This window comes from Coccinella septempunctata, chromosome 2, assembly GCF_907165205.1.
Source record: "Coccinella septempunctata chromosome 2, icCocSept1.1, whole genome shotgun sequence".
In the NCBI taxonomy this organism is placed as follows: Eukaryota; Metazoa; Arthropoda; class Insecta; order Coleoptera; family Coccinellidae; genus Coccinella; species Coccinella septempunctata.
In genome coordinates, this window is record NC_058190.1 from 5367101 (window position 1) to 5391605 (window position 24505).

A 24505-nucleotide genomic window follows, 5' to 3' on the forward strand; every position below is an offset into this window, starting at 1 on the left:
ATCTCAATGTTGAGCTGCAATATTGTACCTATTACTTATGTTATAGGTTATGCTACTATCTAATGATTACAGGGTAGAAGTGGTTGTAGAAAAAAAGGAAAGTTTGGATGGTTTAACACCTTGCTACTTACCAATTTGAACTGAAAACTACCCTTATTGTACTCGAAACCGTGCTGCTATACTACTCTGAATGCAACTTGAATATTTATCAATTTTATACATTATGGAAATTGTTGCATTATATAGAACATAATCACAGATGTCATTGCGCCAGGAGTTTTATGTACCAAAATAACATGAAAATTCTTGATCCCATAAATTTCTTTCGCGTCGAAAAAACAAATTTGTAGTATTATAGACATTGAAATTAAACATGATATTTTCATTGCATAAGCAATTTAATTGGAATAAAAACAGGCACAGTGACATCTAGATGTTCTTCAATAAAAAAAGAGTATTTACGAGAGAAATTGCAAGAGTAAATACTGAATGAGTGAATTAAGTATTTAAACGGAGATTGACAAGATATTACTTGCCCTTAATCGTTTCATCAACGTTCCAATAAAAAAAAGGTTATAAAATTCGGTTGACATAAAATTGAACTGAAATTTCGGAAACGTTCCTGATCAAGTGAGATCTTTTTCACCATTTAAAGTCCATCAGGATACTTATGCCCGAAATATTAATCACCAAGCATTAGTTGAGATAGTCATGCCAATAATATTTGTAATCGAAAAATAGTCTCCGATATCTCTTTGATAGCAGTTATAATACGAGTCTGAACTAAGATGAGGTGCGAGCCATTAGTCGGATATAATTCCAATTTTATGAGGTCATCGTCTGAACTTCTGACTTCCATAAATCTTTCATGTATGTAATGCAAACTGACATTTCAGATCTATCACACGTTTGCCATATTTCAGATCGACGGATGTTGCACTAGTAAATTTTTCAATGGGAAACTGTATTCGAACATATTTCAATGTATTGAAATATCGATACAGAAATAATTTTGCCTTGAGGTCAGATCGAGGCTTGGGCCTGCCTGCATGGAAATAAATTCAGATCTATGAACGATGAAACGCTTTCAATACTGGATGACAGAAGGAGGATCAAATGAACCCCAATTGACTCAAAAATAATGATCTTTACGCAAAGTCGTGCTTGAGCCTGAATCCACAGGATTCAATTTCCAGGCACTATGAGCCACGCAACTACGATGATATAATTATGAACATATTTGAAAAAAAGGTCAATTATGGGAGTTCTTCATAAGAAACGCCCGAGTGCAAAATAATTATTTAAGCACTTCTTATTATCCTTGGTACACAAAGAGTCCTGAGTGAATTGGTCATATGTCTAGAATTGAGAGCTTTTATTGATCTCAGTTGTATAATGCAAGCTTGATCTGATTTCTTTTCGAGGCTATCTGACAAAACCCAAGCTCAAAAAAGTTTCAATCTGATATATCAGTTTCATCAATGTTTTATTCAATGTTTTTTTCTACTTTTTGGAGTCTATTAATTATTATATTATTACTGGCAGGCTCTTAACGAAAATAAAATGACCTAGCTTCCACAATAATGAACCATTCAATTTCGAGGCTAAGGTATCTAGGTTGACTGTCATATTTTAACATAGGGAAGTTTCCTAAATCTCTATACTCAAATTATTATCTTTTTTATTATTACATAGAAGAGTCGGGACATTGAATGTTATGGGGCAATTTTTTTGTCCCTCTACTGAAAGTATTACTTTCCACACTCATTGAAGTTTGGAAAGTAGAATTTTTCCGAATGCGTGCGGAAAAGAAACCCCGCTGTTCCTTTTCCGCACTGAACGTCAGAAATTTTCGCAATGTCAGAATCAAGACTAACATTCTCGGTTGAAAAGAAAAATGCTGTTCGTAACAAGTTTGGAAAGTGATACTTTTCCGAAGGAAACTGTAAGTCAAGCAGTCGAGTGCGGAAAAGTTTTCGAGTGAGATGTTTAAGGGTTGTTTTCAGGGATGATACTCAAGGAATATTCATTATATATGAAAGGAATTCATATCTGTGATGAAAGTATTATTAGGTTCAAAAGTCTGTTCCATTTTTTCTTCCGGGTCTTCGTTTGCGAGATACAGGGTATCTTGTTAATTATGGTCGCTAAAAATAATGAAAAATAACTTTGCAGTTCAAACTTAAAAACCTAGTTGTCAAATTTTGTTGAAATTAATAATCTTGTTAATTATCACTACTCATTTTTCCAAATACAAGAAATTCACAATGCGTTAATAAATTGTTTTTGATCATAAAATGCCAGTTTTCTCTAATACGAGCAATGAACCAGGAATTTTCATGTAAAATACATTGGCGCATCAGAATTAGTTGTGCAAATGCAAATTAGTCCAGTGGTGCAAAAGCTAAGTGCAAATTCAATATCTCCGCCGCTGCCACGTCTAATAACATCGAGTGTAGTGCAAAAAAGAAGTTATTATTAGTGACAATGTGTGTACAAAACCTCAATTATGTAATTCAAACAGTTTCGGAGATATTAGCAAAAAACTAAAAAAAATTATAAATTTTTAACACCCTGTATCACGAAAACGAAGACCCGGAAGAAAAAATGGAAGAGAAAAAAAAAGTTATTCTTTCATGAGAAACTACAGTTCTTTTGATACACTTATTTTGGAATATCCTATATAAAGGTCGTTGCATAATTGATTGATAATATGGTATAGAGGACTGGGATTGGTTATCGGGTGAAAACGAAGTCAGAAAAGCCACTATTGGTTTGTTTCTCTCTCTTGTGAGGTCTGAAAATTTTTTAACAAAAAACAAAGCCATTAGAAATACAAATATAAAAACACTTTTTACAAGTTACAAGGTTTCACAAAAGCGAATCTTTATGAAAAAACACTCGAACTTTCAAGGATTGTGCAAATTGATGCAGATTGATTCTTCCTATCTTTCATATATTTCAACAAAAATTTACTACATTGCCGGTAAATGACACGGCTTATCTTACAGCGTATGTTCACAGAACATCGAATCACAGAAAGAAACAAACAATCTACTGACAAACACGGCACTAACCTACACCAGAGAGGTAAGAAGAAGAAGGAACCTCAGAGCCATTTATTATATTATCATGTTTTTTCTTAATGAGATGTACTGAATTGCAGTAAATGCAATTTTATTTCCCTTGTATCGCTCTGAATGTTCAGAGTATTTACTTTGAATTGTACCTCCAACATTTCTTGGAAGCATCTTTTTTCTTGGTTTGGGTAAGATTTTATGACCCTGCAATCTTCAAATTTAAACTTGCGTCCTGCCTCTACTGTATGTTTGGACAGGCCACACTTGGGTTTCATTAATTGGCAGTCTCTTTTGTGTTCTGTAATCCTAGTGTATCATCTTCAAGATGTTTCTTTTCTTAAAATGTTGCTCGTTATCTAATATTTTTACATCAGAAAAATCAAGTTTGTGTTCATCTTTGAAATAATGGGAATGTCCCTAATATCATATTTGTGCTGTTCAATTCTACTCTGTAAATGTTGTCTGGTTTGGCCTACATATATCTTATCACAGTCTAGACAAGGAAAAATGAATTTTTCACCTTCATATTTTTTATAAATTCACCTTTCAACTTTGAAAGTGATACAAAAGGAGCCAAATTTGTTTATGTTTTTTATGTTTCTGATTTTCGATAAATAAAAAAACATTTCGAAAATATGATTTTAATTAAAATATTAATTCTTCATTCACAATTGCAATTAAAAATATTTTCATCTTTCTTCTTTGCTTTTCTTTCACATCTGTTATTTTCTTCAACTCACCAGCAACAGCCCGACAGAAAACGTCATCCTCATCTTCCGTAGGAGCCTGTGATCTTATATCTTTCATCTCCTTCAAAGTATTTAAAACTTCCATATCTATGTCCTCAGAAATTTTTCTTTTCTTTCCATAACTCCTTGAAGGGGTACTGACTTCTTTCGAGCAGCTTGGTAAAGATATAGCAATAGAGGGAGATAATTCAGGCCCACCGAAACAATGGTCCTGGCTATCTACTTCCACAGTTTCAATGGCATTTTCTATTAAAAGGTTACTGGAAGTGATTTTTCTTGCCTTTACATGAGGATTAAGGAAACTCATGGCTTCAAACCACTCCCAAGAGCTTGGCTCCTCCTGACTCTGCCCACTTTTTGTGTTATACTCATGGATTTTGTTCTCCTTGACGAATCTTGTTCTTAACGTCCTCCATTGAGTTTTCACTTCTTCAACTACAAAAAAAAATGTAAGTATTAAAAATTGAAGAATTTTCATTCCCAATTGCAATTAACAATATTTTCACCTTTCTTCTTTGCTTCTCTTTCACATCTGTTATTTTCTTCAACTCACCAGCAACAGCCCGACAGAAAACGTCATCCTCATCTTCCGTAGGAGCCTGTGATCTTATATCTTTCATCTCCTTCAAAGTATTTAATACTTCCCATATCTATGTCCTCAGAAATTTTTCTTTTCTTTCCATAACTCCTTGAAGGGGTACTGACATCTTTCGAGCAGCTTGGTAAAGATATAGCTGTAGAGAGAGATAATTCAGGCCACCGAAACAATGGTCCTGGCTATCTACTTCCACAGTTTCAATGGCATTTTCTATTAAAAGGTTACTGGAAGTGAGTTTTCTTGCCTTTTTTACATGAGGATTAAGGAAACTCATGGCTTCAAACCACTCCCAAGAGCTTGGCTCCTCCTGACTCTGCCCACTTTTTGTGTTATACTCATGGATTTTGTTCTCCTTGACGAATCTTGCTCTTAACGTCCTCCATCGAGTTTTCACTTCTTCAACTACAAAAAAAAATTAAGTATTAAAAATTGGAGAATTTTCACAACTCACCAGCAACAGCCCGACAGAAAACGTCATCCTCATCTTCCGTAGGAGCCTGTGATCTTATATCTTTCATCTCCTTTAAAGTATTTAATACTTCCATATCTATGTCCTCAGAAATTTTTCTTTTCTTTCCATAACTCCTTGAAGGAGTACTGACATCTTTCGAGCAGCTTGGTAAAGATATAGCAATTAGGCAATCCAATCACCTGTCAAAATATTTCAATATGGCGGTCGGTTGGCAAACAACGTTTGTTTACGTTTCCTCATTTGGAACTTTTGGAAGTTTTTTCTGAATATTTAACATTGATTTGTGTTGAATATCGTTTAGTTTTTATGGAATATATAGAGAACAGTGAGAACTAAGTTTTATTCGAAATAAAAATGCCTGTAACGTGTATTATGGTTAATTGTGGAAGCCGTGCAGATCGGGACTATACATTTTATTCCTTCAATTAATCGCACTGCTTCCTTTTGAGTGTTGCTATACCTTAGTTTCATTCTTTGTTTATAATTATTTATTCATGTTCAATAAACTTATACTGTTTTAATTCGAATGTAATGCTTATAACAATAACATGTAAAGGGAGGACGTATGTTTGAATAATAAAAATATTTGAGAGAAACTCAATTGTGTTTATCTACATTTATTTACTATACTAAAACCATATACATAGATATATAAATTTTATTGTGCTTCAGAAATTAATGAATATAGTGAATTTCTATTAATCATAAATACATGCACCAAAATAGTAACATTCCATGAAGTGGAATCAATTATCTAAGTGAAAATCTAAGAGTTAACATATCGTCGCTCAGATGTCAAAACCTCGTATCTCAAAATTCACTGATTTTGAGATACAAGTATAATTCTGACTATTAATTCATTTTCCATCGATTCCAAAACCTTGTATATCGATTTAGTGACAGACAGTATTGAACCACTTATCAAAATTTGAACTAAAACAGATAATTGATTAAGATATGAGGAGTTTTCTTCATTTCCTGAAAATTGTGCTTTTTTGAGATACATGGTTTTCACATCTGAGCGACGATATATGAATGAGTGTGAGTAGTTTCATTCTTGCTTACAGGAATCGCAAAACCATTGCCAGCTTGGGGTTTCTGTAGGCCCTACACATGTAAAATGAAACCATTGTGTTTCACACTCATCATTTTGACAATTTATCATAGGTGTTCCATCGTCAACATCCTTACATGTACACCAATAATTAACCTTCGCTTCCTTCACTTCGGGTGAAATATCTTCCTAAGAGCTCAGGCATAATTACTTCACGGTAAAATTTCAGCGCGATTTGGGAATTTTGGTTCAAAAACTCCAAATCTGGAAATACCCTTTCTTTAAAAAAAAGGAACGGAGACCAAATTACAAAATCACAATAATTTAAATCACAAATAAATATTTGCATCTGTACCTGTTAATAGTAGGTGTGATCTTTTTTCAAATTTATGGTATTATCATGCCTCAGTTCGATGCAACTGTTTTTACTTCTCGCATATTCCTTTATATCCTTTGTGCCTTTGGTATGAAGAAGATAAGGACACTTCACCTTCAACCCTCCTCCCAAACAGCATTCACATCTTACGAGTCTGTCTGGAGATGCTCCCAATTGTGGCCACTTTGAACTCACAAATATGCCTACATCTGTTACACTGAAATGCTCGTGTTTTTCTTCCATCTGCTTCTGATACTCTCCCACAGCAACATTTTCATGGCGCAATCCCCAATCTGTGGCTTTTGATGTAAATGATGCATTTACTGGGTAGCATATGCTCTTGATCAGAGATAATGATAGGGATTCTTTATTAGTTCTGCAGACAGCTTTGAATTTTGATGCTGTTATGCGTCCTGCTCTTTTTACATGCCAATTGTTGCACGCATATTGGCCACGAGTATTGTAAGATGTTCACTTTATAATATATTATATATTATGAGTAATATTAATTAAACTCTGGAGCGTTTTCTATATCTTTATTTCTGGACTCTCTACACTGTACCAAATCTCGTTAACACTTCTCATTACATGTTGGTCATGCGTCATCCCATCACGCATGACCTGATCAAATCAACATAGAATAGAACGTTCTTGTTCTTTATTATAACACAACCCATATATGTTACAGTATGTTGCTCAATCAACAAAACTTCTTCAGCAGTCAAAGATAAACTGATTGCTTTAGATATTTCCATCAATTCAGTGTATTGTTTGGAGATGTATGTCTCATCGAAAATATTGAAAAGATTTGGTAATGTCACCTCTACAGCTTTATTTAACTTGCTAGCAAATGGCTCCACTATCCTCATGACACTAGCAGTCTGACCTATGTCCTCAATTCTTTTCAATAGATTTGTGATATCTTCTGTTTCCATTGGGGGTACAGATATATCCCTAGGTATAGGACCAGCCATTGCTCCAAAGTCCATTTCCGAAATTGGGATAATCGGTACAACCGTAGCAAGTGATGGCATGGGCCATAAAGCAGCCACATCGGTACATGAGACTGTACTTTTATTTCTAAAAGCATACTCAGCAGCAAATAATAAAGCACCAATGTGACTACACACTTCACTGTTACCTGCCATACATGTGCAGTGGCCTTTTGAAATTGACCCATCTTTCGTAATAATACACCATGCCTCAAGTGGTTTAGCATTGGCTCTTTGTGAATGCTTCACCTAAAAAAGAGAATATTAAAGTTGAAGAAAACGGATCAAAAACATCATTATAATAACTTATATATGTATTGTAAACAGGATATTTATACAGTTATAATCATAAAAACTTACCTTTCCAACCATAAAATAAAAATTATTCATAATCCTTGTTCCTACTTTCATGACAAAACCTGCTGAAAAGTACTTATGGGCATCAAGGGTTTTGTAAGCTTTCATTTGTTCATTGGTGTAGAAACTATGTGTTAAAACGATATATGAAAAGATATCAGGGAAACTGACTGGTGGAATGCCATCAACACTATAATCCATTTCAGAAGTCTTAAATGTGAATGGGTCCACGTTGTTTATCATTGCTAACTTCAATGTATACCTACAAAGAAATTAGGATTTATGTAAATTGTACTCGTTAACAGAGTAAGAATAAAATTCAAGAGAATGTTCATATACACCTTTGACCAAGGTCTGGGTTTTCCTGCAATAACTTTATTAAGTAAGCACTCTGCATGTTGAAACTCTGTAGATTTAACAGTTTTAACACTTAAGAAGAATAATAATAACTAAAATTACTAACAGAAGTATCAAAACTAGCTGCACGTTGCTTGAAAGAATGAAACACAAATCTTTGCTTGCCAACCAACCGCCATATTGGAAGTTGAAAAGTCACGTGGTCTGGATTCCCTAATAGAGGGAGATAATTCAGGCCCACCGAAACAATGGTCCTGGCTATCTACTTCCACAGTTTCAATGGCATTTTCTATTGAAAGGTTACTGGAAATGGTTTTTCTTGCCTTTACCTGAGGATTAAGGAAACTCATGGCTTCAAACCACTCCCAAGAGCTTGGCTTCTCCTGACTCTGCCCACTTTTTGTGTTATACTCATGGATTTTGTTCTCCTTGACGAATCTTGCTCTTAACGTCCTCCATCGAGTTTTCACTTCTTCAACTACAAAAAAAAATTAAGTAGTAAAAATTGAAGAATTTTCATTCCTAATTGCAATTAAAAATATTTTCACCTTTCTTCTTTGCTTTTCTTTCATATCTGTTATTTTCTTCAACTCACAAGCAACAGCCAGACAGAAAACGTCATCCTCATCTTCCGTAGGAGCCTGTGATCTTAAATCTTTCATCTCCTTTAAAGTATTTAATATTTCCATATCTATGTCCTCAGAAATTTTTCTTTTCTTTCCATAACTCCTTGAAGGGGTACTGACATCTTTCGAGCAGCTTGGTAAAGATATAGCAAAAGAGGGAGATAATTCAGGCCCACCGAAACAATGGTCCTGGCTATCTACTTCCACAGTTTCAATGAAATTTTCTATTAAAAGGTTACTGGAAGTGATTTTTCTTGCCTTTACATGAGGATTAAGGAAACTCATGGCTTCAAACCACTCTCAAGAGCTTGGCTCCTCCTGACTCTGCCCACTTTTTGTGTTATACTCATGGATTTTGTTCTCCTTGACGAATCTTGCTCTTAACGTCCTCCATCGAGTTTTCACTTCTTCAACTACAAAAAAAAAATTAAGTATTAAAAATTGAAGAATTTTCATTCCTAATTGCAATTAAAAATATTTTCACCTTTCTTCTTTGCTTTTCTTTCATATCTGTTATTTTCTTCAACTCACAAGCAACAGCCCGACAGAAAACGTCATCCTCATCTTCCGTAGGAGCCTGTGACCTTATATCTTTCATCTCCTTTAAAGTATTTAATATTTCCATATCTATGTCCTCAGAAATTTTTCTTTTCTTTCCATAACTCCTTGAAGGGGTACTGACATCTTTCGAGCAGCTTGGTAAAGATATAGCAAAAGAGGGAGATAATTCAGGCCCACCGAAACAATGGTCCTGGCTATCTACTTCCACAGTTTCAATGAAATTTTCCATTAAAAGGTTACTGGAAGTGGTTTTTCTTGCCTTTACATGAGGATTAAGGAAACTCATGGCTTCAAACCACTCCCAAAAGCTTGGCTCCTGACTCTGCCCACTTTGTGTGTGGAACTTATGGATTTTGTTCTCCTTGACGAATCTTGCTCTTAACGTCCTCCATCGAGTTTTCACTTCTTCAACTACAAAAAAAGTTTAAGTTTTGAAAATTGAAGAATTTTCATTCCCAATTGCAATTAAAAAATATTTTCACCTTTCTTCTCTGCTTTTCTTTTACATCTGTTATTATCCTCAACTCACAAGCAATAGTCCGACAGAAAACGTCATCCTCATCTTTCGTAGGAGCCTGTCATCTTATATCTTTCATCTCCTTTAAAGTATTTAATACTTCCATATCTATGTCCTAAGAAATTTTTCTCTTCTTTCCATAACTCCTTGACTGACATCTTTCGAGCAGCTTGGTGAAGATATAGCAATAGAGGGAGATAATTCAGGCCCACCGAAACAATGGTCCTGGCTATCTACTTCCACAGTTTCAATGAAATTTTCCATTAAAAGGTTACTGGAAGTGGTTTTTCTTGCCTTTACATGAGGATTAAGGAAACTCATGGCTTCAAACCACAGACAGACAAAATCTTGGAATTAATGGATGAGAGAAAAAGATGCAAGTCAAATAACAACACTCGATACAAGCAGCTGCAAATCCAAATAAAGCGAAAAATAAGAGAAGCAAAAGAAACATACTTTTCTGATAAATGTAAGGAGATAGAAGATTAACAAAACAAGTATGACAACTTTAATCTACACAAGAAGGTCAAGGAGCTCGCGGGAATTAATAAAAGAAATACTTCAAATATACTCCTGGACAAAGAAGGAAATATCATAATGTAAACTGAACAGAAATTAAAGCGATGGAAGAATATATAGAGGAATTATTTTATGATCAGAGAATAGAAAATACCCCTGCAGAACATCAAGATGGAGACATAGGACCTGAAATAACTAAGTCCGAGGTTGAACATGCACACAAATCCATGAAAAATAAGAAATCTGCAGGCCCAGACGAGATACCAAGTGAGTTGCTTAAATTAATTACCGACAAAAACCGACAAGATATTTTGGTGAGTTTATACAACACAATTGACAGTACAGGAATTATACCAAAGGAAATGTTAATTGGTAGGTGAAATAATGGTTCGATCAATTTCTCTATTTCTAATTTGTTTCTTTGGCGGTTTTTCAAAACTCCTTTTGATTTGGTCTGTACCACCACAAACGATTCATCTCGCATTTCAATCATCCATCCATTATATAACGTGGAAACAATTTACCAGCTTGATGAATGGTCGAAAACGTATTTCTAAAATATAACCTATATCTGTAATATTGAGGCATGGTAACGGTTCTTCGTTTCCATCTATTGAATGTTGCATCATATTTGATGGAAACTATAATGGAGATACCATTGGATCTACCAGTGGATTAAGGTTTTTATCTTGGTATGTCTATTATGTGAATTAGGATAGTTTTCTGTATGAGTATACAATACAAATCTACATTTATAGGCGGTTCGGATCCTTCAAATGTTGCCTCAATATCGCAACTACCTGCTGAGCCGCAAGAATATTTATATTCGGTCCCTTATCAGTAATACCGATAATCATATTTTCCACTTCCATATTACGTCGTTTTCTTTCTTTCAATTCTTCACCCGTAGTTTTGTAAGCTTGTATGAATCTATTATGCGTTGGAAAGCATTTTTCAATTTTGGGTAAATAGGACTTATCGTCATCTGGATTTGGGCGGAGATTCGACATCCGAATTGCGCACGCGCGAGCGGTAAAATCGAGGCGTTTTGTTGCCAGATTGTGCAAGAGCGATTCCCAAATGATACCTCTCTGGCGTCTCCACCAAAAAACATTTTTTGGTACCCCTTTCAATACCCCCGAAGACCCAGTGGCCTTCTACCCCCCTGCCTCTGTACTTTCGATGGAAGAATATGGACTCATCTATTTCCACCACTTTCGATGTACCGTCTTCATTGATTCCTCCGATAACTATTTCATTATGAATGAAATAGTTCTCGCACACCTCCCGGCAAAAATTGTACGGTCAGACACTGTCGAACTGTTAGCACTTTGTAAGGTAAATGAGCTTGGGATAAGCTCCGACTAGCAAAGAGCATGAAACCACCTTACCTTTTTTTTTATTTGTTTTTGATAGATAGATGGATGGATGGATGGATGCTTCTACTCCGGACAATAACAGTCTATTTGAACAGATGGGATTTATTCCACTCTTATAACAATTATCAAGATATAGAGAAATATACAACATATATAAACAAGAGTTGGCCAAGCAAGGAATATTAATTTAACAACAAGTTCAATTATTCACAGTTCGAATCACATGTGATCCCCATACATATGTGTGAAACTTATCTTGGGAGTTTCATGTCGAAATTTCCATGGTGGCTGGTGGTCGTTGCCAAAGATAACCATCTTCTCTGTTTCTCCTCAGAAATAATGTGTCTGTCGCAGTCTCCTTGTATCTTCAAGATCAATCTCTCGAAGAATCCTCAGCAGAAATGTGGAGTTCTAACTCTCTCCAAAAATGTGTGTCTTTCCAAAAAGATGTGTCTCTCCGAAAAATGAAGGAATGTGAAGTTCTCTCCAAAAAAAAGGAATATAGAGTTCCAACTCTCCACAAAAAGCTGTTGAAAACAATTTCATAAATATTTGAATCGGTAACGTTCCACAATCTCCAGCGATCTCTGACAATATTCATTCACATAATAAGTAGTAATTTAAGAGAAGAAAAAATGTCCATGTGTTCACAGGAACACACTGGCACAGATAAATTGATAAAAAAGAGAAAAAAATATACGAAGTGAAAAACTAATTAAAGAATAGAAAGCAAGTTGAAACAATTTAGAAGGTAATTTGATTCATTAGATATTTCTGGGAAGCATGTGGAGAACTACGTGTGAAAATGGCGGCTGAAAAACTTACGGTATTGCTAGTGATTCCTTCTACATAAAACAAATGAATTGATAAAAATCAAAGTGGAACAACCTTTGTCTGGTCAATATAACAAAGAGACTTACCGATTCTTATAAATCGCCACACATAAATAACTGACTAAGAACTGAATTTTGTTCGGCAAGGTCAGAATCTATTCTTTAAAGAAGTTTATACAACGCTGTCCGAGACTAGAAAGAAAGAGGTTTCCGGTCACTGCAGAATGAGCTAGTATGTGCGCAGCGCATGGTAGGGGTCGATATCATCGATCGAGCACGTATACAGGAGCTCTCAAAGTCATTCGTATTAAATTTTCAATTTGGAGAATTGTGCCGTTACAACTTAACTCTGCCTCCCTAGCCACATACTACTGAGGAGACTCATTAGCGCACCCATATAATATAATAAGTATTTGGGAAAGGGTCAAATGACTTCTCTCAAAGAAGGAACCCTTCCTTGAACGTCTCGTATATCGGCACCGTTTACATCCCCACTGATACCCATCAGTAACATTCCGTGAGTACTTGATGAAACTCATCGGAATGTTACATTCCTCACAAACACAATTGTTTTTTAAAAGTTTTCTCCTGGCACACCATTTAATGCCCTCAAGGGGACTTGGGAATATAATTTTCCTCGTAATTATACCGTCCTGTCGGATTTCACTCTCGTCCATAATTTCTGACGCATCCACTATGTGTGAGCCCATTTTAAATTAATATTTGATCAAATTCAAACGAAAATCACCAAAAAAAAAAAAAAACTAACACTTTTACACTTAAAAGACGTTACCCATGATACATGTAGGTAAAGCAGCAACATCATATAACATACCTAATTATATGCAATAGGTCATTCATATTTTTATTAATTCGTTATCAATGTAATAAACATTGAAATATCGATTTGTTTAATTATTTACACGAAGGAACAGAAATTTGAATTAAGTTTTTATAAGTTATCCTCTTCATCCGAACCATCACTATCGTCAGAGTTATCGATGGTTATGTCGCACACTCCATCCGTTTCTGTTTCGTTTTCGTCTGAAATAAAGATATCTATCAATTAACAAAATCATGTTCAAGCAAAGCTTGAACGGCATGAAGGATCCATTCCATCTACTGAACAAAATTTAGAAAAAAATCTCGAAGTAGAAGTCTGGGCCTATAGTTCCTACGGTACGTTGTGTTGACAACGCAGAGAGCCATTTCCTGCTCAAACCAATGTTTAGGCTAGGTAATTGTTGAAAACAGAGTTATACCACTCGTGTTCGGTCGGAGAATTATTTGGATCGTATAGCCATCAACAGTGCATAACTTATACAGTTTCAAAACGTATTTGTGTGTCTCATTTGTTATATACTGGCGGAATTTCAGCCGCCCTTTGAAGGAAATCAAAGATTCATCGATGACTAAGATTCTTCCAGGAGTTACAGTAGAGATTCGATAATTCGGATCAATTAATGCTAGGTCTAATGCGGATTAATGAGGAATCCGGAATATCGCATCTTACAATTCAGTAGAGATGCAATTTAAAAACGGTTCAAATAAATATAGGCTTTCTTCTCGAAATCACAACACAAATGTATTATTTGAAATAATCAGATATTTTACGTTGTTTTTAAACTGTACTTGTAGAAGAATGCTCAATTATAGCCTTTTCCTTTTATATCTTTCAGGAGCAGAATATCAGTAATTCCAATATAATTCTCCTCTGCTCATTGCAATCCCAATGTGAAATATTTTATTGCGTCGACGTGCTTGATTTTGTTTGGGTTGATATCGACCTCTTCATCACTGCTAGTCCCATCATCTATAGTCTCATGTTTAAGATTGCCATCCTCTATGACTTTTTCAGTATCTTCAACACATTGATACAACAACATTCAACATTCGAACGAACCTCCCAATCAATTTGTGTCAGCATGTTTGAAATGTCTTGATAGTCATGACTTATTTGCTGCATTTTTTCTGTAATATGTTAACCCTGCATTACCCACGGGTTCCAAAATAGCACCGGTACTCGCAAGTGAGCATTATGCTCACTTACACTTTTTATGCCATTGGGGGAAATAAATTGGGTTACTAAAATAATAATAATAATAATAATAATACATCTTTATTTGGAAGAAACTCTCAATTACATAAACTACATAATAATGAGGTTTAAACAAAACAGTGTCAAAAATAATTAACCAGAACAATCGATTTACATATATCATGAATTCAAAAAATCGCCCAAATTATAAGGTTCTAAATCAAGTAACCATTTATATACACATCTTTTGAACTCTTTCAAATCAGTAATATTTTTTATCTTATTTGGAAGTTTGTTGTAAAACTTGATACATCTGTATAACGGTCCCTTTTCTGAAATTGTGAGTCTGTGTATTGGATAGTTATAAAATAAAGATCTCTTCGGATAAGTATTTTCTTGTTTGAAATTATTGAACATATTTTTATTTTTGAAGAAAAACAACAGTATTTCCTGAATGTATATAGCCACAACCGTCAGAATCCCAAAACTCCTGAACTTCCCCCTACAAGATTCCCGATATTTCATAGCTAAAATAATTCTAAGAGCACGTTTTTGACAAATGAACACCCTTTGTATCTGGTCACTTCCCCCATAGAATAAAATTCCGTACCTTATTAAGGACTCAAAGTTGGCATGATATACAATTTTCAATATATTGGCATTCACATGATTCCTAATCACTCTTAAGGAGTATGTGACTGAGCTGAGCCTGCTAACTAAACTATCTATATGAGACTCGAATGATAAGGTGCTATCTAAGATGCACCCTAGTATCTTTGCTTCTTTAATACAAGGAAAAATTCGATCACCCACATTGATTTCTATCGGAATATCGAAATTTGGTCTTACTGTGGTGAAAATCACACATTTTGTCTTGTCTTCATTTAAAATCAAATTATTTTTCGAGAACCAATTATTTATTTTGTATAGTGCTATTTCCATGATTGCTGTTAAATTTGACAAGTCATTAGCCGTTATGACAACTTTAGTGTCATCTACATATGCAACCAGATCAAAAAACTCATCGATTATTTCGTCTATATCATTTAAATATATCAGAAATAAAAATGGCCCTACGATACTGCCCTGAGGTATACCCATATCCACCACACTTACATCAGAAAAACCTACTTGTCCTCCAATATCAACCATTACCTTACGTTTTCGATCCGACAAGTATGATATAAACCATTGTAATGCCGGACCGCGAATACCATATGCTTCAAGCTTTTCATAAAGCAGATTATGATTTACGCTGTCGAATGCCTTGGACAGATCCAGAAAAATACCCAGAACAATTTTTTTTTCCTCCAATCCCTGTAAAATCATATTTATGAATTCATAAATTGCTGTCTGCGTTGACATTCCTTTTTGGTAACCGTGTTGAAATTTATTAAATATATTGCAGTCATTCAGAAACGATCTAACACGGTTACACATAACTGTTTCGAAAATCTTAGAAAATGTAGACAAAATGCTTATTGGTCTAAAATTTTTCAACTCTGATGGATCACCCTCTTTGAACACTGGTTTCACTACAGCTAGTTTCAATGAATCTGGAAATACACCATATTTTAAAGAATTATTCACAATAAAAACCAAATGGGGAATGATGTATTCAATACAATTTTTCAGAATTTTAGATGGAATTTCATCAAAACCACAACTCATACTACCCTTGAGGCCACCTACAACATTCAAAATCTCCTCTGCGTCAACAGGTCTAATGAAAATTGATTTATCGTTTTTTGTAATATTATGCCCTGTTACCATATTCTGTGTCTCTGACTTTAATTTGGATGCAATATCTTTGAGAAATTCATTATAATCATTAGCAATAACAGAACTCGGTTTTTGTTGTTGGATATTTAATTTTTTTCTTTTGCTTTTTCCCTGAATTTCGTTCACTAAACCCCAGACCGCTTTCGATTTATTATCAGATCTCAAAATATGTTCATTATTTAATTTTTGTTTCTTCAATTTAAGTTGTTCATTATAAGCTTTCTTCGTTTTGTTATAATCGACCCTGTATACTTCACTGAAACTACTCAAAACATAAAGAACGTCCAGCCTTTCTTTGAGAGAAAGGCATTCATCATCTGATTCTAATTCCTGATATCTTCTCTTATTATCATTAAACATTTTTCTTTTTCCCAAAGGAAAAGACTTATTAAATGCTCTTAGAAACAATGAAATAAATATGTCCCATTGTTGCTCTACATCATCCTCCTTAGTTTGAAACAATTTCAACCAACATGTGTTAGCTAATTCACTTTTGAAAATTTCAATATTCCTTTTCGAAAAAGATCTACACTCTATAAAACAAATAAAATTCTGTGCTTCGAACCAAATCTTTTGTGCCGTATGATCCGAGATCATTGAATGTAAAACTGAAGATCTTTTATGTTCAAAATTTATCCATATGTTATCTACACACGATTTACTAGTAGGTGTTATTCTAGTGTATTCTTTTATGGTGAATGAAAAGTTGTAAGTGCCTAGCAATGATTCGAATTCTTTCTTATCATCTGAGTTGCTACACATATCTATATTGAAATCGCCTGCGATAATAGTATTTACAGCATTATGTGACATTTGCTCAAGCATACAATTAATTTTATCAAAAAAAATGTCTATACATGCCCCAGATGGCCTATATACTGTGATTATCAAGAGTGGCCCATTTCTTGTTCGAAACTGAGCAGCCGCCACTTCCATATTCCTGTCAACAGAAAATGATTCCAAGTCCTTTCTTCTTTTTCCATTGATGCCATTTTTTGCGTAAATGGCGCATCCACCATGCGCCTTATCCTCGCTTCTGCAGTAGAAGGATATTAATTGAAAATTATCCAGACCATGTAACTGCAGTTGTTGTTCCGTCTTCCAGTGCTCCGATAGACACAGAAATTTGCATTCTTCATTGTTATTCAATAATTCTGACAATAGCTCAACACTATTACCAATAGATTGTACATTTTGGTGGATTAAACTCCATAACTCATTATTTTCTATTCTGTTTACATTATTTGTTTCATCATCACTGTCTGATTTGTGTTTTACATGACTTATAGAAAATTTGCTGCTTGAATTTGATTTAAAAATTCTTTATGTTTTGAAAAATCAAACCTTCTTATTCCAACACCCTCTGGCCAGAATGTAGGGTCATATAGCTGATCCTTCATACCAATAGGTGCTGTGACCAAAAACCTTTTGAGCATTCCTGTATCAGAAGGAATTTCCTTAACTAAAATTTCATTTTGTTTGAGCCCTTTTTTCTCGACTAAATATTTGTTTATATCATCTTGTTGAGTATTTCTATTCACTCTGTTCAAGTAAAGCCAGACTTTTCTAGTAGCACCAGAAAAACCGTCCTTTTCATCATTTTGTCCTGTTCCAATTTTTTTATTTTTACTTCTTTTCCTATAAGAAACTTTCCTGAATTGATCTTCCGAATCCAGGTTACTCATGTTTACATTCGATTTATGTTCCTTTGTATCTGTTATTTCACTTGCAGTGCCTGTCGATAAAACTATAGGAGATAAAGTGCTCTGCACTGAATTAGGAATGTGTTCATTTACAGTTTTAATTGAAGGATTTTTATCTTTTTGTGTATTTGACCTCTGAAAATTCTCCCTAGATGTCAACACATTCGCATAACTTTCAGGTCGCATTGCCGAAGAGTTCTGTTTTGTTGTATTGTTTACTGAATAATTTTTTTTAGTTTCGTTTCCTTTTTCCAATAATGTAATTTTTTCCAATAGTAATCTATTATTCAGAATTAAAATGTCATTTTTTTCCCTTACTTCAGTTAGTAGTTGTTTCAAATACATATTTTCCATAAATACCTGCTCTTTGCAGATATTCTTTGAACACAATTTATCTTCAGTTACTCCAAGGTCAGATGTTTCATGTTGACATTCGGCATTTTTCCTGCTAGCTGCCTTAATTAAGCAGGACGGATGGAAAATTTCTTCACACTTGTTGCATTTATCGTACTTATTTACTTTACTCATGCAGTAATTGCACATTTTCTCAAAATTATCACTTAAATTATTCGCATTCGCAGAGCGATCGGCTGACACATCTTCACGTCTCGACATCTTGCGATTTTATGCGATGTATGTTATGTAATAATATTTCATAATAAGAATTTTGGTACAAAATAGAAAAAAACCTCAACACAAAATCTAAATAAGCAGGCAAAAATTTTAAGACTATTTAAACCTAAAGTAAACTAATTTAAAACTTTTAAATTAAAAAAACGACACTAAAAGAAACGTTTCATGATAGCAGTAGACAATACGGCTCAATTTTGCAAATTTGGAGTTATCATATCGAATGTCATACTTCAGAAGTGCATTCCTAGTAGACTTACAACCAACCCTTGGCGTCAAATGCCCCTTCAGAATCTTTGTCGAACACATAGATTATGAATTCCCGATACTTCTGGTGCAGGAGTTCTTCCCGACTTCCATAATTATCGAGGTACTCCAATATTTGCTCACATATGCCTATGAAATCTCCTCCATCTGCATCTCCACAAGGTAGAGTAAATCTACTCATGATATTATACAGGATGCTGGGTTTCATCTCCAAATATAGTATTTTTTTTTTTTAACTTCTTCGCGACTTCTATGATTATCGAAATACCTACTCCCAATGTGCCGATTGGATTTGTTCCAAGATGGCTGCGAAATCTGCAAAGACCAGGTAACACTTTTCTGAGCACTGACGGTTTCTGTGACCATGTCGAACATTGATATCCATTGATTGTTCGGCGATGACCCATTCTTCATTGCTCAACATCTCAACATGATCATCGCTCCTAAATGAAGAATTCATCATTGCCACCGTAGATATTAATGCATTCTTCATGGATAACACACGTCTTATCATATCGTAGGTGGAATTCCATCTTGTGGGTACGTCATTTTTCAGCTTCAAAATTGGAAGCCACAACCGTTCCCGCATTTCCTTCAACTTTACCAGAGCTACTTTTGTGGAAATACCGAACAATGGCTTTGATTTTGTCCACCACAACCTGCACCTCTTTTTCCTTCATACCAGATTGGAGTAATCAGGTTTAGCGAATGTGCGAAGCAACCCCAATGAAGCGGACCACCTGTTCTCACTCCCAGCTTCATATTGGAGGCATTATCTGTGACGATGGCTGCAATTTTGTTGTCGATTTTCCATCTGGATACAGTCTGCTTTGTTTTTTTCACAAATATTTTCCCCCGTATGTCTGTTTGTGTATTATTCACACCCCAAAAATTCGGAGAAAAGTCCTTTCAGTATCTTCAACAATATAATGAGCAGTTATTCAAAAAAAAAATATATCATTATTTCTCTATTTCTCTAGTCCACCCATCTATAGTTGGGCATATAGCCGAAGCTCAAGCTAGTCGCGACTCCACAATGTTGACGGTGTCTTGATAAATTGTTGGTATTAGAAAATGCGACGCAGTTTTCCTTTTCGATGAATTATAACCAGGATTCAATAATTTTACTAGTTTCTTGAATTCTTCATCTTCCACTAAACTAAAAGTACCGTTCCCTATCCAAGATTCGGAATCGGGTAGCAACAGAGTTCACAATATGGTCCCTGACCAGCTCGTGACTGAATAATAATTTTAATATAAGATAGAAAAGGGTGCCATGACACCTTAGACACTAGTGAAACAACATTTCCTCACATTTGTTTATTTACAATTCACATTTATATATACTTGGCCAAGTTCAAATAAAGTCTACTGAAAGTAAACAATTCAAGCAATCAGTCTCAACTACTTCGATTAAGAGATGACTGACAAGAAATGGTATCTCAAAGGCATACGAAAACTTAATCTTAATTAATGATGATTCGGTCTCTTCGGTCCTTTCAAGGTTGAGCTTCTCGCTGTTGGTTCGGTCAATTTATGGGTCTCCTCAGGTCAGAATCTTCAACAAACAATTAATCGGAGGGTTCTGCACCGGTTAGTGAGACAGGTGTGATGATGAGATGAAAGGGTTAGTTCAACAGCCAACTATTCTATGGTTTCTCAAGGTATTCCCTCAACCGAGGCGCATATGAAATGTGCATGAGAGCTTTAATTCTTCGCGGTATACTATCAATTGTAAGATTGTACGTTTTGGTGCATTTGTGGATGATGAGTTCATACGTGGGTGATCGTAATCACGCCCGAACTTGCAGCGAGTGGAAAAGATAATAATAATAATAATAATAAAGGGCCTTTATTTTGTACTCTATGAATACAATCATGAGGCGAAGTTTAGCCTATAGCTATTCTACTTAACCTCTTACAATAATTTTATCGAAAACAAATACGACAAAAAAATCTGATATAATATAACAAAACAAGATGAAAAAAATATTTTCTACTAAAACTACAACTATACTATACTACATAACAATAATACTAACTATTCTGAGAAAGTAGCAAGTGTCTTCTCAAATGTTTCCTAACACCATTCACAGAGTAACTATCGAATAGGCACTTAAAGCTATTATACAGGGTCTTTCACGAGGAACCTCACCCATATTTATACGGGAAACTACTGAACGTATTTTCATGAAACTCAGCACTTATAAGTATTTCACGATGCTGATGAAATCTAAAATATTTTCGAGGCATGAGCACCTCCGGTTTTTCCGGAAATGACGTCAACTTCCGTTTTTCAAATTAGAACACCATTTTTTTGTTGCAGAAATAGATTCCTTAGAAAATTACAAGTTATTCTGATGTAACATTTTTCAGTTTTGGTAAGAAAATTCTCTCTGAGCGGGAAAATTCGAAAAAAAAATCGAAAATGGAGCTCCGCTGAAACAAGAATAACTTCGAGGTTTTTGGATGGAAAATTTTCATTTTTGGGATTTTTCAAGATGTAAGATTGATGTATCCACTTTAAAAATCGAAATCGCGATTCATGATACAGGGGGTGAAAAAATCGCTTTCAAAGTTAGAGATGACAAAATCATGAAAAAACAATTTTTTTAAATTAGAACCCCATTTTTTTATGGCAGATATTGAATCTACGTTAAAAAATAATGTGAGTGTATGCATCACACCCTTGCCCTAAAGTGGATATTTTCTGAGTTATTCACAAAAAACTGTTTTTCGTCTTGAATTTTCAGCTATTTCTTTTCCCTTCACGCCAAAAAGATGAAATTTTCAGGAACTGTTATTTGAACCATGCTGTAGATTTTTCACCCCTTCTTGAAATCGACTTTAAGTTACTATTAGGAGAACCATGGCAAACTCTCGCAGTTGTAACTAGAGAAGATGCTCAAAGTTTTGACCGTTAATTTCTAGACATTTATTTATACGTCTCAGGAGATTTAAATAATCTTCAATTGTAAAATTAGGCATGATGATCGATTTTATAACTTAATACGAATTATCACCAAATTAATAGGAAACACAAAATGCTACTGAATAAAAAGGAATTTGGCAGATGTAATTAATGACATCTATCATTGAAAAAAAGAATGTAAAACATGTTAAGTTTTTGCATATGGTTCATAAGGAATTATTTATTTATCACTGGAGAGAAAACCGATGGCCGATTAGTTGAAATAAAAAGGTTTCCGATACAAATTCGAATCAAAATTCGCCGTCTATTTAGGAACAACCTGTAACTTTTTTCTCTTGCATATTAGGGTAGTAAAATCTTAAACATGGTTTAAGTAACAGTTCCTGAAAATTTCATCGTTTTGGCGTGAAGGGAAAAGAAATAGCTGAAAATTCAAGACGAAAAACAGTTTTTTGTGAATAACTCAGAAAATATCCACTTTAGGGCAAGGGTGTGATGCATACACTCACATTATTTTTCAACGTAGATTCAATATCTGCCATAAATAAATGGGGTTCTAATTTGAAAAAATTGATTTTTCACGATTTTGTCATCCCTAACTTTGAAAGCGATTTTTTCACCCCCTGTATCATGAATCGCGATTTCGATTTTTAAAGTGGATACATCAATCTTACACCTTGAAAAATCCCAAAAATGAAAATTTCCCATCCAGAAACCTCGAAGTTATTCTTGTTTCAGCGGAGCCCTTTTTTCGATTTTTTTTTCGAATTTTTCCGCTCAGAGAGAATTTTCCAACCAAAACTGAAAAATGTTACATCAAAATAACTTGAAATTTTCTAAGGAATCTATTTCTGCAATAAAAAAATGGTGTTCTAATTTGAAAAACGGAAGTTGACGTCATTTCCGGAAAAACCGGAGGTGCTCATGCCTTGAAAATATTTTAGATTTCATCAGCATCGTGAAATACTTATAAGTGCTGAGTTTCATGAAAATACGTTCAGTAGTTTCCCGTATAAATATGGGTGAGGTTCCTCGTGAAAGACCCTGTATACACTGACAGCACAAAACGTGAAGGATCGCTGAAACATGGCTGATCTAAATCGAGGCAACATTAGCCTATTCCTATGTCTTTCAGACACATCATGAACATCTCGTCGAAAGATAAGCATATCACGCAAATATGGAGGATTTGACGAAGTCAAAATTTTTCTTAATTGAAACAGCAAGCTGCAATCTGTACGAGCCATCGAGTTCCTTTATTTTACTACAGATCCTGGAAAACTTGCGCAAACCAAATATGAATCTACAACATGCATTTTGAACTTTCTGAAATCGGTACTTAGTTGTGGAGTCCAAGCAAGGATAGAACAATATCAAGCCATAATTCAATATAGACAGCACAAGGGACTCCCAAAGGTATTTACGTGCGCAAAAACCCAAAATACGCCGATTCCTATATAGATGTCTCAGTGCAAGGTACGACTTCTTTACGAGCAGCGCAACATGCTCAACAAATCTCAGTCTGCAGTCGAAAATGATGCCAAGATTCCTGCAGCTGTTAGCAAACGGAATTCGCTCATCACCAACTTTAAGGATAATCTGCTTAATTCTAGATCCACTAAAAAAAAGCAATGAGACACACTTCGGGATACTCAACTTGAGATTATTGGCACTGGAGTACTCTACTAATCTGGACAAATCTTCATTGATCTTCGTCACCGCTACATCAACATCAGAGGGTTGAAAGGAAAGTCGAATCTGCGCATCATCTGCATAAAAGTATATCATCACATACATAACTACCCTATACATATCGGCTACATAAATTAAAAATAGAATAGGTCCCAGGATTGAACCCTGCGGAACACCGGAGGTTACGGGGGAATATGTACTCCGGTACCAATACATACAACAATATAATGCTGCACTCGAAAAATAAATGATAAACGGAACAGTATAATGAAATTCCTTGATGAAAGTAATAGGCTGGAAATATTAAATTTAAATGTTTTGCTTTTTTCTTGGGTATTACAAGTAAATATAAAAATCCTTAGTGCGTCTAATAAATTGTCCAGGGACTGTAGGTGTAAATTTACAGGTGCATGGAAATAGTGTGTTCTATGATATGAAATGCTGTACATAGGATGAATTCACGGAGTGCTCATCTAAGGGGCTCCCCCCTTGACGATAGGAGAAACTACTCCGAAATATCCTCTTTATTTTCATTTGAGGGTGGTACTACTGAATCCAGTTCATTATCATAGAGGCATGAAATGGACACAGGCATGTCATCATGAACCGAAAGGGAACGCAAGTTGTTCAATATGTTATTTTCACAATTCTTGTTCGATTTTGAAATGATCAAAATATTGAGTACTGCAGTTTTATGTATAGGATTACATGATAACAGTTCGGATGGGAATTTGTTGCCCCTTAATGCGGAATAGCAGCAAACATATTTTCCAGAGGATCTTGATTGAGACTTCTCAATCTTGTTCTCAAAATCCTGAATCCCTTCTTTCTTCTTACAAACATACCACAACTTTTTTGTAGCGTTTATTGTTTGAAGCCATCCAGACTTGAAAGGCATTTGGATTTTTCCTGTTCCATCTGTCGAAACAAAGACCCAGCTTTCTACTCTGGGTAATAACATGCCCCAGAGCACAGCATGGGGAAATACTTT

At 34.9% G+C, this 24505-nt stretch overlaps 3 protein-coding genes across 3 annotated transcripts; all 3 read right to left on the bottom strand.

Annotated features, from left to right (window-relative positions):
* Window positions 1–5596: 5596 nt before the first annotated feature.
* Window positions 5597–6800, bottom strand: LOC123306265 (the record flags this gene model as incomplete). The annotated part of the gene is made up of 1 exon (XM_044888164.1): window positions 5597–6800. A coding segment is annotated over one exon (489 nt), but the record flags the coding sequence as incomplete, so codon positions are not given.
* LOC123307676 lies at window positions 6782–8160 on the bottom strand. Its single transcript, XM_044890079.1, has 3 exons — window positions 8020–8160; window positions 7682–7940; window positions 6782–7570 (listed from the first exon to the last, which is right to left on the bottom strand). The coding sequence occupies exons 1-3, from the start codon at window positions 8073–8075 to the stop codon at window positions 6932–6934; spliced, it is 954 nt and encodes a 317-aa protein (XP_044746014.1). The 5' UTR covers window positions 8076–8160; the 3' UTR covers window positions 6782–6931.
* Window positions 8161–8713: 553 nt separating this feature from the next.
* Window positions 8714–9478, bottom strand: LOC123307678. Its single transcript, XM_044890081.1, has 2 exons — window positions 9146–9478; window positions 8714–9074 (listed from the first exon to the last, which is right to left on the bottom strand). Exons 1-2 carry the CDS (start codon window positions 9449–9451, stop codon window positions 9063–9065), a joined length of 318 nt encoding a protein of 105 aa, XP_044746016.1. The 5' UTR covers window positions 9452–9478; the 3' UTR covers window positions 8714–9062.
* Between the last annotated feature and the right edge of the window lie 15027 nt (window positions 9479–24505).

Bases quoted from the DNA above. Each gene is read 5' to 3' on its own strand.
- LOC123307678 (XM_044890081.1), bottom strand. From the start codon at position 9,451: ATGGAAAATTTCATTGAAACTGTGGAAGTAGATAGCCAGGACCATTGT.
- LOC123307676 (XM_044890079.1), bottom strand. From the start codon at position 8,075: ATGCAGAGTGCTTACTTAATAAAGTTATTGCAGGAAAACCCAGACCTT. The intron at 7,941-8,019 runs GTGTATATGAAC...ATTTCTTTGTAG, and splicing joins AACCCAGACCTTGGTCAAAG to GTATACATTGAAGTTAGCAA. The intron at 7,571-7,681 runs GTAAGTTTTTAT...TCTCTTTTTTAG, and splicing joins TTTATTTTATGGTTGGAAAG to GTGAAGCATTCACAAAGAGC.